General features: G+C 43.2%; 1 protein-coding gene across 1 annotated transcript in view; it reads right to left on the bottom strand.

The window, feature by feature from the left end:
- Positions 1–1,658, bottom strand: part of phex (phosphate regulating endopeptidase homolog, X-linked) — a 15,655-nt gene extending 13,997 nt beyond the window's left edge. The window contains exon 1 of the mRNA XM_080855394.1: positions 1,245–1,658. Within this exon, the coding sequence (XP_080711520.1) occupies positions 1,245–1,371 (127 nt within the window). The 5' untranslated portion in view covers positions 1,372–1,658. The remainder of the gene's footprint in view (positions 1–1,244) is intronic.
- Between the last annotated feature and the right edge of the window lie 14,506 nt (positions 1,659–16,164).

Here is a 16,164-nt window from a genome sequence, read left to right on the forward strand (position 1 = left end):
TCCGAAAGTCAGCATGTGAACTTCTAATTACCTGCTTCATAGTGTGTGTGTGTGTGTGTTTGTGTGTAGAGCGTGTATAACAATCACTTTGGAGCCTTTGTGCATGTTTAAGTGCAAGCATAATTACCCAAACATTTGGCCACAAAAATGTTGGCTCCCCCAGAGACATAACTCCAATAACAATGTGAAAATTCCACCCCTTTCTTTATCAACACACACACACACACAAACAGACACAAACAGACACAAACAGTCACAAACAGACACACACACACACACACACACACACACACACACACACACACACACACACACACACACACACAGACACACACACACACACACACACACACACACACAGACACACACACACACACACACACACACACAGTCACGGTCACTGGCACAGGCACTGTCACATGCACACACAAATTTTACCTTTCAGTCAATCGTCAGTCAGTCAGATGGACACAAACACACAGAAACAAGAAAACACTAACACAGGCGCATGTACACAGACACGCAACATACAACCTTGTACACACAGCCAGAGAGTTATGTTAGGTATCTATATCCAGAATCTAATGCTCCATGTGAATAAAACCAGAGTCTTTATTTCATCAAGCACTTCTGATGTAATTACACACTACACAAGAGAGAGAGAGAGAGAGAGAGAGAGAGAGAGAGAAAGAGAGAGAGAGAGAAAGAGAGAACTTTGTAACCCAATACACTCCAAAAATAATCTAAAACACACACGGGTACGCTGCCTAACCCCGTTCTTAGTGGGCTATGAAACACACAGGTTTTCCCACGATGCCGACGTGTTGAAGTGTGAGGGTGTGCTCACCGCTCAGTTTGAAGTCTGCTTGTGAGAATCAAAATGTGCCACATGTCACATTTACCTGCTGGTTAGTTTGTCACTAAGAAGTGTGTGTGTGGTGAGAGACAGATAGAGAAAGAGAGAGATTAGAGAGAGCAAGAGAGAGAGAGACAGAGTGCAGTGTGCTGTCTGCTGAGCTATTGTTTGCGTTTTGTTTGTGCTTCAGGTCCATGTCTGTGTTGCATACCCCCACCCCTGCCCACAGAGGAGATACAAAATGAGACACAAAATGAGCCTGAACACATGTCACATGTTTACCTGCTGTTAAGTTTGTCACTAAGAAGTGTGTGTGTGGTGAGAGACAGATAGAGAAAGAGAGAGATTAGAGAGAGCGAGAGACAGAGATGGAGTGCAGTGTGCTTACCTACGATGACAGCGATGAGGAGTGACAGACAGATGCACGCAGACAACGCCAGCGCTGCTTTTAGGATCTTCGCTGGCCCAGCGTCCGCTTTGAATCCTCCATGTCCATTCAGCCGTTCCATCTCCATGGGGTACGTCTAAATGTAGCCTAACTCAACTTCTCTCTCTCTCTCTCTCTCTCTCTCTCTCTCTCTCTCTCTTTCTGACAAACTCTCTACTCAACCTGCCACTTCTTTCTCTCTTGCACTCACTAACTCTCTATCTCTCTCTCCTCTCCACCTGACAGACTCTGTCCCTCTCTAACCTCTGACCAGATGTTAAGTCCAAGACTGTGTCTCTTAGTCCTCTCCTGTCACGGATCTTCACTCCTCAGCTCTGGGTCCACTCCACTGCTGGCTGACTTGGTCCCGGGAGGCAAATCCTTTGAGAGCTGTGTGCACCGCCCGCGTGTGTCTGTGTGTGTGTGTGTGTGTGTGTGTTGGTGGAGTTTGTCCTCCTGGCCTGCTGTAAGTGTCTAGGGAGGGTGTTTTTAACTCCCCCCTTGTGCTCGGCGCACCACTGAGAGGTCACGGGCAGCTGGAGTCACACTACACACATGCCAGGAGGAGCACAAGAGTCACTAACTACGGGAGAGAGAGAGAGAGAGGGAGAGAGAGAAAGAGAGAGAGAGAGGGGGGGGGGAGAGTGTGTGTGTGTGTGTGTTTGAGAGAGAGAAAGAGAGAGGGAGGGAGGGATTGAGGAACAAGGGAGGAGTGGAGAGAGGGAACAGCATGACAGAGAGTGGGAGGGTAGGAGGAAGAGAATGAGGGAAGGAGGAAGAGATGAGAGCAAGAGAGGGCAATTCCCTCAAACTAAACCAAGCTGACGGAAGCAGTTAACTTAAACAGGCTAATTAAGCTGAGCACATCTCTAAAGTGTGTGTGTGTGTCTGTGTTTGAGCATGTGTGTGCTAAGTGTGTGTGTGAGTGTCTGTATGAATGTGTGTGTGTGTGTGTGTCTCTGTAGTGTTATTCTGGTCTGTCTGCTGAGCTATTGTCTGCGTTTTGTTTGTGCTTCAGGTCCATGTCTGTGTTGCATACCCCCACCCCTGCCCACAGAGGAGATAATTACATATTTCATGAGGTAATTTGTGGCATAGACTCATTTTTTTGTCTCTTCAATGTTCGAAGCCCAGATAAAAACGGGAAGAAAGAACCTCACCCATGTGTGAGTGTGTGTGTGTCAGAGAAAATCTGAATGAGGAACACGAGGGAAAGAAGACAGAATACACAGACCACACTAAATAAAATATGATTTAAATGTCTGAATTGTACATCCAATCAGCCTTTTGCAATCCCCTTTCTCAATGGAATGTAGGATAAGCCAAAATCACGCCTTTGAATTCCTAAGGGGCACCACTACCACCACAAAATGAACCCAAACTATATGAATGAACTCCACGGTTCTGGATATTTTCCGGTCTGGATATCTGTCATGCAAGATATTTGTGTACGAAGAGCAATCCTGGTAAATATCAGACATGGAGGGGAGAGGCCCAACTTTCCTCCACTTATCTTTTCAGAGGAATTCTGCCTCTTATCTCAGTGTGCAAAAAAAATAATTGGACATGGGAGACAGATTCACTACCATTAAAAATTCCACACATTTAGAGAGAGGAGGATTCAGTTCAATATGCAAACAGAGATTAAAGGTGACTGTGGAGCCTACAAGAATTATGTGAAACATTCATCTGGGGATAAGGAAAATATTTAGTCATGAAGCATTGAACTCTCCATATAAGGCATAAGACATAAACATGTCATAAACATGCATATGGCATAGGCAGCCTGAAGTTGTCATAGGTATAGGAGAATTGTCATGAATGTGAATGGGCATCAGCTTCAATGGTGACCAATATGACCAGCCATGTGGCAAAACATCTTTATGAGTGTCCCTTGTGCTATAAACAAATCTTCACAATGGGAGGCACATCATTGGGTTTTGCCATGGCAATAACGTTTATTGAGACAGACAGACAAAAAGAGAGAGAAAGAGAGAGAGCGAGAGAGAGAGAGAGAGAGAGAGAGAAAAGTTGAGAGAGGGTTTGAAAAAGAGTGAGTGTTATCTGAATAATCTGTTTCCTTAGCACAGGGTGGATGGGCAGGTTGATTAAGTGATGTTTGATGGTGTGACGTCACTAATGCCGGTGCTCGTTCCCGGAGTGCGTGTGTTTTCCTCTCTTATCTCCAACCCAGCAGCAGCACAGGCCCACAGAGCCACTAGAGAGCCCTGGAAATGAGTACGACTGCAAAAGGCTTTTAACCTGAATCTCTGCAGACCTCTGGGTACGGGTAGGAGATGTGTGTGTGTGTGTGTGTGTGTGTGTGTGTGTTTGTGTGCTTGTGTGTGTGTGCGATTCAAGAAGACACCTTAGCTTAGGAATACACGCCCCCATCCATTCCCAACACACACAAAGAGAGAGAAGACAGACACAAAAACACACACACACACACACACACACACTCACTCACGCACACACTCACGCACTCACGCTCACACACACACACACACACACTCAAGCGCACACGCACGCACGCACGCACGCACGCACGCACGCACACACTCACACACACACACACACACACACACACATTTAGGAATCCACACCATAACCAAGCAGGTCCATGCATTACCACAGGTGATCAAATTAAAGGCACTACACAGCTCAAACCCAGCTCTGTACATATGAGGCTGTAACCTTAAAAGGAGTCTCTTCCTGTTTCCACTCATTATAACGGCACATTACCCAATGACTGTTCTTTAAGAAATGATATACTATGTTTAACCTCCATGAGGCCTGGCCTCAGAAAGAGGTGGAGTGAGAGAAAGACAGAGATGGAATGATAGAGGAGCAGGAGAGTAAAACATAGAGAGAGAGGGGGGAAGAGAGAGTGAAGGAGAGGAGAGGGGGGGGGGAGAGAGAGAGAGAGAGAGGGGGGGGGGGGGGGGGTAGAGAGAGGGGTGGAGAGATGAAACGAGGTGCCTCATTTTGTTTCCAGGCATTCCATTTTTGACATTCCAGCCTCTCTGTTGTGGTGACGCTTATTTCTAGTAAAAGCCATGCTGGTTTGAGTGTGTGCAGTTTCTTTATATAGATTTCTTTATATAGACCTCCCTGCTTCTCCGAGAGGCATTTTCATGCTTCCCAATGGGGGCTGCTGGGTCAAATTGCCAGAATAAAAGGGGCAAAGAGGTACACACAGTGACAAGACAGATATAGAGACAGACAGAGATAAACAAACAGACCAACGAACTGACAAATGGGCAAAAAGAGGTGGATGCACATAGCTCAACACACATTTGTAAGTACTTACTGATGCACATAATATAATCAAAGTAAAGTCTGGATGGTTCAAGCAGGCTCATTGTTGGCATTCTATGTGTCCATGCTATCTGTCATTTCAATGATGGCAGTTGGCTCTGTGAATAAATGTATTATAGACCATGTTAAATGGCATGTTATGTTCAGTGGTTTCACATACATTTTTTTATTATTTCAAACAACCCAGCTTTTAAAATGAAGTTATAGGATTAACTTTCTTCAGCCATCTACCTTAAAGTAACATTATGCAACAATTGTATGGAATCAGATCAATGCCATAAATATTTTGTAATCTGTAATATAGATTTTGTATATGTAACATAGATTTAGTATCTGTGAAACCATCTACACTTTCAAAATGTATTTACAGATACAGATTTCAAATACGAAATGTATCTACACTTTCAAAAACTATCTACACTTTCAAAAACTATTTACACTTTCAAAAACTATCTTCACTTTCAAAATCTATTTGCAGATACGGATTTCAGTTACGCATTACGGATAGGGATACGGATTTCTGTTACGAATTACAAAATCTTTTTGGCACTGTCTTTACTGCCTTTCTAAAGAGCCAATCAGCGCTTTTGGCAGATTTTCTAAAGCGCCAATCAACACATTGTATCCTCTACTGACTAGCCAATCAGCGCTAGCTTGCTGGCAACTGCTGCTGGCCCGCTCATTATTCAATAGTTATAACCTAAATCTGCCACCGCTCTGCCTAGGGAGAGATCTGGGGTCTCCCCCGCAAGGTTTGAATACAATTCGGTGTACGAACACCGTGGGGGAAGTTAAACAAGCATGCCTTATGTCTGGCCCAAAGGGCTGATGAACACCTGTACTATTTAGTTAATCTTAGGCTCTGGCGATTCAGAGATCGCTTGGCTGCAGAACGCATTGTAACTAAGAAATTGGTCTCATATATCTCTTCCACTGAGACGCTAGAAAACTCGCTTCCACACAAAATACACAATAAAACGTTTTCAAGGACTTCAGAAAAGGGTTACAAATAGCCTACCCCAAAGTGCCATGAAAAGAAACGAAATTGACATTACAAGGTGGTTTTGAAATCAGGCTGGTCATTATCCAGCTGTTGAGGATGCATATGCACTTAACGGTATACCCCCACCATCACTTTGCATGTGTCTGGAGAACAAGACAATAGCAGTCTGTCTGCTAAATGTTCTCATCGTGATAATGGGTCATATGACTACTGTTCATTGTTAACTTAATTAAATGTGAATAGGAGATCGGTCACGAAAATGCTAACGTTGGCTTTCGTTAGCTACCAAAGCAGATCCTAATATCTTCCATACAACGACAAGGATCTTTGAAACAGGTGTAACGAAGTGTGGAGTGAAAACCACTGACTATGATTGTGCGTTTTACAATGACTTTATTAACAACTCCAAATATAGGACTTCTTACTTGTGCCATTTCTCGGTCTCTGATCCATGACTGCTGCATACACCGTTTCACTCAACTTTCCCAGTTACCAGCAAGCTAGCGCCGCTGATTGGCTAGTCAGTACAGGATACAATGTGTTGATTGGCGCTTTAGAAAATCTGCCAAAAGCGCTGATTGGCTCTTTAGAAAGGAAGTAAAGACAGTGCCAAAAAGATTTTGTAATTCGTAACAGATATCCGTAACTCGTACTTGAAATCCGTATCCGTATCCGTAATGCATAACTGAAATCCGTAACTGAAATCCATATCTGCAGATAGATTTTGAAAGTGAAGATTTTTGTAAGTGTAGATAGTTTTTGAAAGTGTAGATACATTTCGTATTTGAAATCCGTATCTGTAGATAGGTTTTGAAAGTGTAGAGGGTTTCACAGATACAAAATCTATATTACAGATTACAAAATATTTATGGCATTGATCTGATTCCATACAATTGTACCTTAAAATAACAGCTTCAAAATCATTTTGGTGGTACATTGACTTGGAGACAAGAACTACATAATGCTTTATGACACCACCTTATGCAACAACAAGACCCATGTGCTAGCTATAAGAGGAAGCTAACGCAGTATTCTCTGTATGGACATCATGACAGAGATGACAAATAAAACCGAGAAAGACGTTGTCGGAAAAAAGGAAGAGAAAAAGAGAGTAACTAAGTAAGAGACCAAACTGATAGTCAGTCTTGGACTGGCCTTTAGACATTGGCGAGAGTTAAACGTTACAAAAGGATGCAAGTCAGATGCCAAGCTGGCCTTCTTTCTGGTGGACTGGTCAGTAATAACTTATAAGCTGTCTTGCTATGTCTTGTGTTGCGCTTGCTTGATGTTGGCTGTGTTAGAAAAGTTGTTTTCTTGCTTGTTTTTATCATAAACATCACTGCCAATGTAACTTATGAAAGAATATGATGTAATCTTATTGGTCTTCCCTGTCTCACAGAGATGTGAAGTTTTTCCAGATGCCCAAAGTTATCGACATGACCTCTCAGGCTAGCATCCAAATAAACGATTCTCACGATCAGTCTTTGTCAATAAGCCTTGGAAGTTTGTGACCTTGAAAACCTTACTTGGCTAGCTTGTAATACATTGCACTGTCAAATGTATAAAGTATGTCGGCAACTTCATTTTATAAGACTACACATACTCCACATTCAAACCTTAAGAAAGCAACGAAAACAAAATGAGAAAATCATTAGTACTAAGATGATTTATGTAATTCCACACAGAGCAAGTGAACCGTATGAGACAATCAGCACACTTTTACATTTCAGGAGAGAGAGTCTCTCGCTCTGTGTGTGTGTTTGTGTGTGTGTGTGTGTGTGTGTGTGTGTGTGTGTGTGTGTGTGTGTGTGTGTGTGTGTGTGTGAGAGAGAGAGGGTAGATACCGATACTGTTTTAGATGCAGAAAAGCACGTCATGTCTGAGATGACACATTCCTGGGCCCAGCCCTGTGCTAAAACTTCAGTGTTTACAGTGGGAAGAGTAACAGCCTGACAGTGTGTCATTAGTCTAGATAAGCATTTAACCCAACCCACTTTAAATAACAAGACTCAGCAGACCTACACACAGACACAGACATACATGTAAATACCCATGCGTGTGCACAATTAACTCGTCGTAAACACCCTTCACTCCACCCTCCATGACAAAAACAAGCACGTTCACATACGCCCACACACATGCGCAAAAATACACACAAAAACACTGTAAAATGTACAGTGCACACTCTTACACTCAAATTGATAAAAACACACATCACATTTCATGTTTCCGGTTAAGACGCCTTGCCAAAAAAGTCCAAAGCAAGCATGTTTAAGATTAAAATGTGAGAATATTGAATTTCTATGTGAATGACACTGTGGCCTGAAGATGTTTCACTGAAGCTGTTTGGCTGGCAATAGTGTATGTCTAACCAGCCATCTGTGTCAAAAATCACAGTCACAGCCAAAAAGTATGCAGAACAACAAAACCAACCGCTTAGTTCACCAGTGTCTCAGTTTCCAAAACATTCATTTAAATGTGACAGAGGACAACTTCTTAGCAGAGGCTGTTTACTTGTGTGACGTTAGTTCTCTGAATGTAACAAAAATGTTCAATGAATTAAAAAGTTGTCCTATCACTTGATAGTAATACACTACCAGAGTACTTGTCATCATATGATGCCCATACTGACATATTTTGTGTGTTAACACTTTATATTTCTTTCACGTACAACATACAGTATGAAATGAAATACATTATAGCTGAGACCCCCTGCCTAAGAAAGTGGATCCTCTGTCATTCTGCTGGACTCTTTTTAGTTGCCTCTTGCCTTCTGCTCTCCGTGGTGAGGCTCTGCCAACTTCCCAGGCCCAAGGGTCATGTCGCCATCTAACCTGACCCTTTGTCAGTGCTGTTTTGCAACCTGACAGAATGTGCTGGAGAGAAGAATTGATAGTCTCGCAGAGGTCATAGGTTTGCTCTGTCCCAAGCCACTGGAGGTTGCAAGTTCAGGGTAGGGTGCCCCGATGAGAAAACAGAGTCAAGCCTGTGGTAGTTTCTAGAAGTCTGCTTAGTTGATTGCTTGATTCACGACACTCTCCCGCATTGTCCAACGCCTCCGCTGCCCCTGTGTCACAGCTTTCACTCTGTGCCCCTTCTGCTCAATCCTGGTATCCTCAGAGACAAAGAGGTCCTACCTCCCCTTCTTGTTTGATCTGGACCATAGGCTGGCGGGGTCACCCCATCCGAGGCCTGCCCACCATGTCTGGACCCTGCCCACCACCTCCTTCTGCACTTCTTCGTCCGTCCTCTGTTTCCTTCCAGCCACCAATTTCCAAGGCTTATTGGCGTGAGATTGATGAAGACTGATTACACTTTTTGATGAGATGAATTTATTTGGATGGTAGCCTGACACAGGACAATGACTTTGGGCATCTGGAAAAGCTACAAATCTCTGTGAGACAAGGATGGCACCAATAAAGTTACAGCCTACGTCAATTTTTTTCATAAATTTCATTGGCAGGGATGTTTATGATGAAAACTAGCAAATCGACAACTTTCCGAACACAGCCAAATATCAATCAAGCGCAACACAAGACATAGCAAGACAGCTAATAAGTTATAAATGACTAGTCCAACAAGCTTGGTTACTTGTTGGTGCTCTTGCTTGGTTACTCTCTCTTTCTCCCTCCTATCCTCCGACAACGTCTTTCTCGGTTTCTTCATCGCCTCTGCCATGATGTCCATACAGCAAATACTGCGCTAGCCTCCTCTTATAGCTAGCGCATTGGGTGGGTCTATTAAGTGGAATTTATGCTCGCTTTTCACGCAGAAACGTAAGCACGTGAGATACATAAAGGCCAATTTAGAGTTGGTTTTAAACGCAATGCATTAGATACACAAGAGCCCCTTGAGTGCGTCCCCCAAAATGTCTGACTATCCGACAAAGATATGCCGGCCCTACGCAGCTCGCAAAGACTGTGATTGGCCTGCTAACCACAGCCTTTCATGAGTCTCACGTTTCCGGTTTCATAGCATACTACAGTCTTTTCTAGACCCAGAATTTATTTTATTCATGAATAGCCTGCAGACCGTCTCACAAGCCTTTCTTGTGGATTATGAACAAACATATCAGAAGAGGTCCGAATACATGAACTCCTTTAAACACTTATAAGACCAACACCATTGTATTTACAAGCACTGACATTATACACTCATGATGAGAAGGTACACCTGGCGATTCTCTCATCGTTTTCCTTTCATCTTTGAATGATGTAACTCATAAACACATTGTTTTAAAGCGCTGTGGCCGTCATTAAAAGGTGTGTCAATAAACAAACTTCTGCATCATGTGATCTGTCTTTTTCGCCACTGGTACTGAATTGCCAACCTTTGTATTTTGTGTAACACATGTATTCATAACATCAAGCCTTCCGCCCACTATACTTTCATGCTCCGGTAAGTTTTTTTTCCTTTGTCCTGCTGCAATAAATACGCTTACTTCACTCAAAATAAAACCTACAGTTCTGGCGTTGATTTGCTTTGCAACACGCACAATCCTTAGGGAACCTTAAAGAACCATAAACCAAAACGAGTCCCTTGTGTATCTTACGTGCTTACGATTCTGCGTCTAAAAACAGGTATAAAACGACCTTAAATGTTGCATGAGGTGGTGCCGTACAGCATTAAGTAGTTCTCGCGAGAAGTCTCGCGCCCTGTACCCCAAGGTTACAGTACCAGGTGTGCTGTGGCAATGGCACCATTACCCATACTACAAGTCAGTGTACCACCAAAATCATTTTAAAGCTGTTATTTTAAAGTACAATAATGTCACTTTAATAAGCCTTCCTCTGACCTCATCTAAGAGCACTTTCTGACTGTTCTGCTTTCCTCCAGTGATTGTGGAACTGCCTTCTGCTTGCCACCAGGTCTTCTGCCTGCCTCCAGGTCATAACCTTGCTACCTTCTTTCTCCTCTCCTTTGCCCTTATTACTGCCTTCCTAATGGTCACCTTGCCATTCCTGCTGCTGCATTCTTCATACAAGAATACAAGATTCCCCGAACAGGTTAACTGGGCACTGGGCTCTCTGCCACAGTTTACCCCGGTGTTCATCCAACTTTCTCGACTGCTCTCCACTGCTTCGTCGGACTCTGACCACTTGATCCTGTTCTTGGACTCTTCAAGCTTCTGACCCTTTGGCTTGACTCCACTCTCAGGTCTCCAGCCGGGTTGGTAAGGTGACCTTTGAAGTGTAATAGATTACAGATTACTAGTGACCCTGTTTAAAGTGTTTGCTGGAAGTAATTATTACTTTACAACTTTTAATTACTTTTTGATTGAGATGAGAGGCAGTGCAAATTTAAACAAGAGAACCATTCGAACACAACGCTCAAAATGTAAGTACCTATGGTCAAATGAATGGACCCTGTCTAGACGGAATGAATGTTATATTGTACATATAAGCTTTAAAGCTTTTTAATGAAAGGAATATATTTGGGTGCAACTCCTTTGTAATCACCAACATTTGGATTAGTAACTGTAATTTAATTACATTTTAAATTACATTTGTTTGTAACTTAATTATGTTACTCCGTTACATGTAACTAGTTACTCCCCAGCTTTGGGGTGCAACTGCATCCCTTTCTTCCCCCTCCCTTCTTTCTTCCTGTCTGGCCTCCGCGACAATGTAGAGACATATTGCAGTAAACATTGTTTTCCTTCCATCTTTATGGCAGCTTTTAGTTCTGATGAAGCCTTTCCCACCGCTGAGGCATTCACATTTATTCATTTAGCAGACAGTTTTCTCTCCCTAGGTGTCCATCCCAAGCTGTTGTTAGCCCCTCCAAAACATTTCTCATTGATTTCTTCTAAGGGAATTTACTTTCAGTAGAACCAGACCTTGTAACATCAATACTTCATTCTAGACTGCGCCTTCCATAAAAAGTTACATGCAAAGGTGACACATGGGAAGTTAGCTACAGTTAATTTGCAGTTATAGGTCATATCAGCACTTGCAGGACAAGGTGAGAGGCCTATGTAACATTTCACTTCCTCTTTGGGCTAGATGGATGTTTTTTTTCTCCACTTAATGAGTTGGGAGATAAAATACAATAACATGTTAATGGGATACATTTACATACATTTACATTTAGTCATTTTGCAAGCGCTTTTGTCCAAAAGGACGTACAAGGGAGAACAAGTTCTTTGTTCTACTTTCACTAAGTCTAGGGAAGGGTTTTTATGACCATATTATGCATTACAAAAACTCACAATGTGAGTTGTTTTTAAATGTACTTTATAAATACATTTGACTTTGATGTTGTTATAAAGAAAACACTCATGCAATATAGTGAGACAAGCTTCTAGATCCTGCATACACACACACACACACACACACATACACACACACACACACACACACACACAGACACACACACACAGACACACAGAGACTCACACAGAGACACACACACACACACACACACACACACACACACACACACACACACACACACAGACACAGACACACAGAGACTCACACAGAGACACAGAGACACACACACACACACACACACACACACACACACACACACACAGACACACACACACAGACACACAGAGACTCACACACACACACAGAGACTCACACACACACACACGCACACACACACGCACACACACACACACACACACACACACACACACACACACACATACACCTGGTTCTTGGGCATAATCTGGTTCACGCTGGGTCTGCTTGAGAGGACAGGGTGTTCTGTGCAATTACTGTTTGGTGATAAATCAAGAGTGACTTACTGGTCTGATGTCTGGTATAGAAGTTCAGACCAGGCAATTACTGTCAAAGTAAATAATGAAATTACTCTTTAAGCACGTCTACCGAATCCAACCTCCTAACAGATTTTACCAGTGGCAGCGCCTCAGAACTAACTGAAGCACAACATTAACTCATATGAGCACTGTGTGTATGTGAGCAGAGGAAAAGGGAAGGAACACAAACAACAATGTCTGTTTCACTGTTATGGTTGTATTGTACTTCAAGGGGATGGAAAACCCATAGATGACTTAAACAGTGAAGAACTGAAATGTGTTCCGGTTGCGTTCTCATAAAGATGGGTGAAGACTTTAGCAGCCAGACTCAGTGCCTACACACAGTCAGCTGTGACTGAGATCACACACTTCTGTTTCCTGTTTCTATTTTTATTTCATTTAAAATGTGAGCTCCACCCATTTATCATAAAAGAATTAAGAGATAATTGAAAATCTGACTGATTTCTCTGTAAATCTCCTATTCTGAGATTGCCACACACAATTAATAATTGCTATTGCTATATGCCACATAACCTTTATGAAAGAAATGCAGTGATACACATATCACTCTGATGGACACTAAGGTGAAGCATACTGTAAACAGACATTCATGTATAAATGGCTACTTTGTTGGCCATGGTCACACACCAGGTTATTGTTTCACAAGCGTCACTACGTGGACTAAACACCACAATGCATCACAATTCAATAAAATTCAATTCAATTTTATTTGTATAGCGCCATAACAATACAATTGCCTCTAGGCGCTTAACAGAGCCCAGAGCCTAAACCCCCTTAGTGCATGCACAATGGCAACAGGGGCAAGGAAAAACTCCCTGTTGGGCAGGAAGAAACCTTAGGCAGAACCACGGCACATAAGGGGGGACCCATCTGCTTGAGGTCGGCCGGGTGGAGACAGGAAGGTGGCAAGGGGGGAAGGGGGAAGGGGGAGGATTGTGTGATAGAAGGGGAAAGGAAGCAACAGGGGGTATACACAGCCAGCATTTGGTCGCTGGACATAGTATGTAAACAGACACCGGTGGTAAATACATGATACAGGCAAGACCAGATTACTGTACCAATAGGGTTACTGTTACAGGGGTAAGGGATGTAGGGACAGAGAAACATTTCAGTGATGGCAATAATGTATATTGTATATAAGTGCTGGCATAGGGTATTGGGTAGAGTAGGTGTACGGCAATGCAGTGGTGGTGGGTGCGATTAGCCGATGGTTTCTCCAGGTAGACCAGGTGGAAAGACTACAGCAGCGTCCCATGGTGGAGATAGTCTTGATTAGTAGGGAAAGAAAAGGGAAAGAAAAGGAAGAAAGTGAGTGGGTAGAGTTCAGCTGTCCATGTGCGTAGATGCGGAGTGGTGGGGGTGAGGAGCTATAGTTCCACTTCCATCAGCGATTGGAACATGCTATAAGGGAGAGAGAACATTTATGTTAGTAGACATCAATTTCAGAAACAGATAGGGAGATACATTTGGGTAGTAGATTTAACAGTAGGCAGTATGGCTATTTTATCAGTGTTATTATAAGCATAAGCAATATGATATGGAAGGAGAGAGAGAGAGAGAGAGAGAAAGAGAAAGGGAGAAGATATGTTTAGTAATGCTGGCTTTTGTTATTTAGTTTGGTAGTGTACTTATGGAGATATCAGTCGTAAGTTTTCTATTTTAGCTCTGGTGAGTGAGGACAGCTGCATGTCACACCAAGATCTGTTATAGCACTCTTTCACAGTGCAACATACACTGCCTGCAACTTGCAACCTGCACACACACAGATGAATTTTTTTTTTTTTTAAATTAGAACATTATTTGTGTTCGGATATGTCTGGGTGGCTAGCGCAGCAGGTGATGGGTTTGTCGACGCAATTACTTTTGGCTATAGGATGCACTAAAGAGGAATGTCTTTAGCTTTGAATATAGGTACGGTGTCTGCATCTCGGATGGATGCAGGGAGATTATTCCAGAGGAGGGGGGCTCGGTAGCTAAAGGCTCTGCCTCCTATTGTGGTTTTTGATATTCTTGGAATTACCAGGAGGCCTGCACTCTGGGAACGGAGCAGCCTTGGAGGGCAAAAGGGGACGACTAATTCCTTGAGGTAGTTTGGAGCCAGTTCGTTTAGGGCTTTATATGTTAGCAGGAGTACTTTGAAATCGATTCTACTTTTGACGGGGAGCCAATGCAAAGAGGCGAGTACCGGTGAGATGTGTTAATATTTTTTAGTTCTGGTGAGTGTACGAGCAGCAGCGTTCTGTATAAGTTGGAGGCTCTTTATTGTGTTGATGCTGCATCCGGACAGGAGAGCATTTCAGTAATCGAGGCGGGAAGTAATAAATGCGTGGATTCGTTTTTCTGCATCTTGGAGGGATAGGACCTTTCTAATTTTGGCAATATTGCGTAAAAGAAAAAATGATGTCTTTGAGATCTGTTTTATGTGTGAGTCAAGTAGGAGGTCTTGGTTGATAGTTACACCAAGGTTTTTGATGTTAGTGTTGGGAAGCCATTGAGTGTGGGTAGATGGGTAGATAGTGTAAACATCCCTTAAATGTACCATCCTTTAAATGTACCAGTGTCAATACAGCCTGCCCTTAGGGTGGTAAGCAACACGCGCACAAATGGCCATATCTAAAAATGGAAAATAAGCTCTAATCCAGCATGGGACACAAAAATACAGCACCTGACATCCACACTCTCATTACCGTCACACAACCTGACAATTACCCGTACAAGACAAGACGCAGGGAGTGTGCGACAGAGAGAGAGAGAGAGAGAGAGAGAGAGAGAGAGAGAGAGAGAGAGAGAGAGAGAGAGAGTGGGGGAAGGAGCTGAAGGCCCAAAGAGTGTCTTCTTTGTTCGGTTTATTTTTAAAACATGGAGGCACAGTTCCAGGTAAGAAAGCCTCATCCAGAAAAACCACAGTCATTATTTTTACAGCGGCTTCTCACTGCGGTTCACATAAGCTGTACTGGCCAATGTAATTTAGTAGTATGGAACTTTGTTTGGACCATCAGGACTCAAACCCACAATCTCAAGAGCTGGAGTCAGGCATGCTACCCCCAAACCAGACAGCCACTCAGGCCAAATAGCTCTGTAGCTAGCACTGCTTTAAGGGGCCCAAAAGGGGTGTTCGCAGTTCCGGTACCCAGCAATCATTACCTCTGCCCAGGTATCTATTTATCACTGCTGCTACTGTACTGGGTTGGCAGTGTTACATTGTCAGAGAGCGCCCTACTGTTCACGCTTTAAACCACAGGAAGCTGTGGAGCCGATTAAAACAGCTGATATAATAGCAGGTTAACTTTAACCTTCCTGACAGTGAGAAATAACACAGGGAGGAATGTTACAAACACTGGAGGAGTTAAAACCCAAGACCTCAGAGATTCACACACTGGAGCTTTTGGATAAAAAAAAAAACACATATCCCAAAGGGTCATAAGAGGAGTTCTGGCACAACCTACAATTAGATTTTCTTTGCGAAAAACCACAGACTCCCCCACATGCATACATTGAAGGTGCACCACGCGTGCATAAACACACACACACCCGTCAATGGCAGTGATGTGGGAGTAAGGGAGTAAGCCCATGTCTGTGTGGGGTTGGAGTCCCTCCCGTCATAGCCACATCCTGGCGTAATTGTCGTCCCTGTGAGACAGTGCAGACATGAGGCGGCCTTCTGTCCCCCAGGACAACGTCCCCTCAGCTCACACTGCACGATCAGCTGGGAGGACGTGATCCAAGAAAAAAATAACTAAACACACTGCACTGTAGCAAAGCAAAAC

The sequence above is a fragment of the Sprattus sprattus genome (genome assembly GCF_963457725.1).
Source record: "Sprattus sprattus genome assembly, chromosome: 17".
Taxonomy (NCBI): domain Eukaryota; kingdom Metazoa; phylum Chordata; class Actinopteri; order Clupeiformes; family Clupeidae; genus Sprattus; species Sprattus sprattus.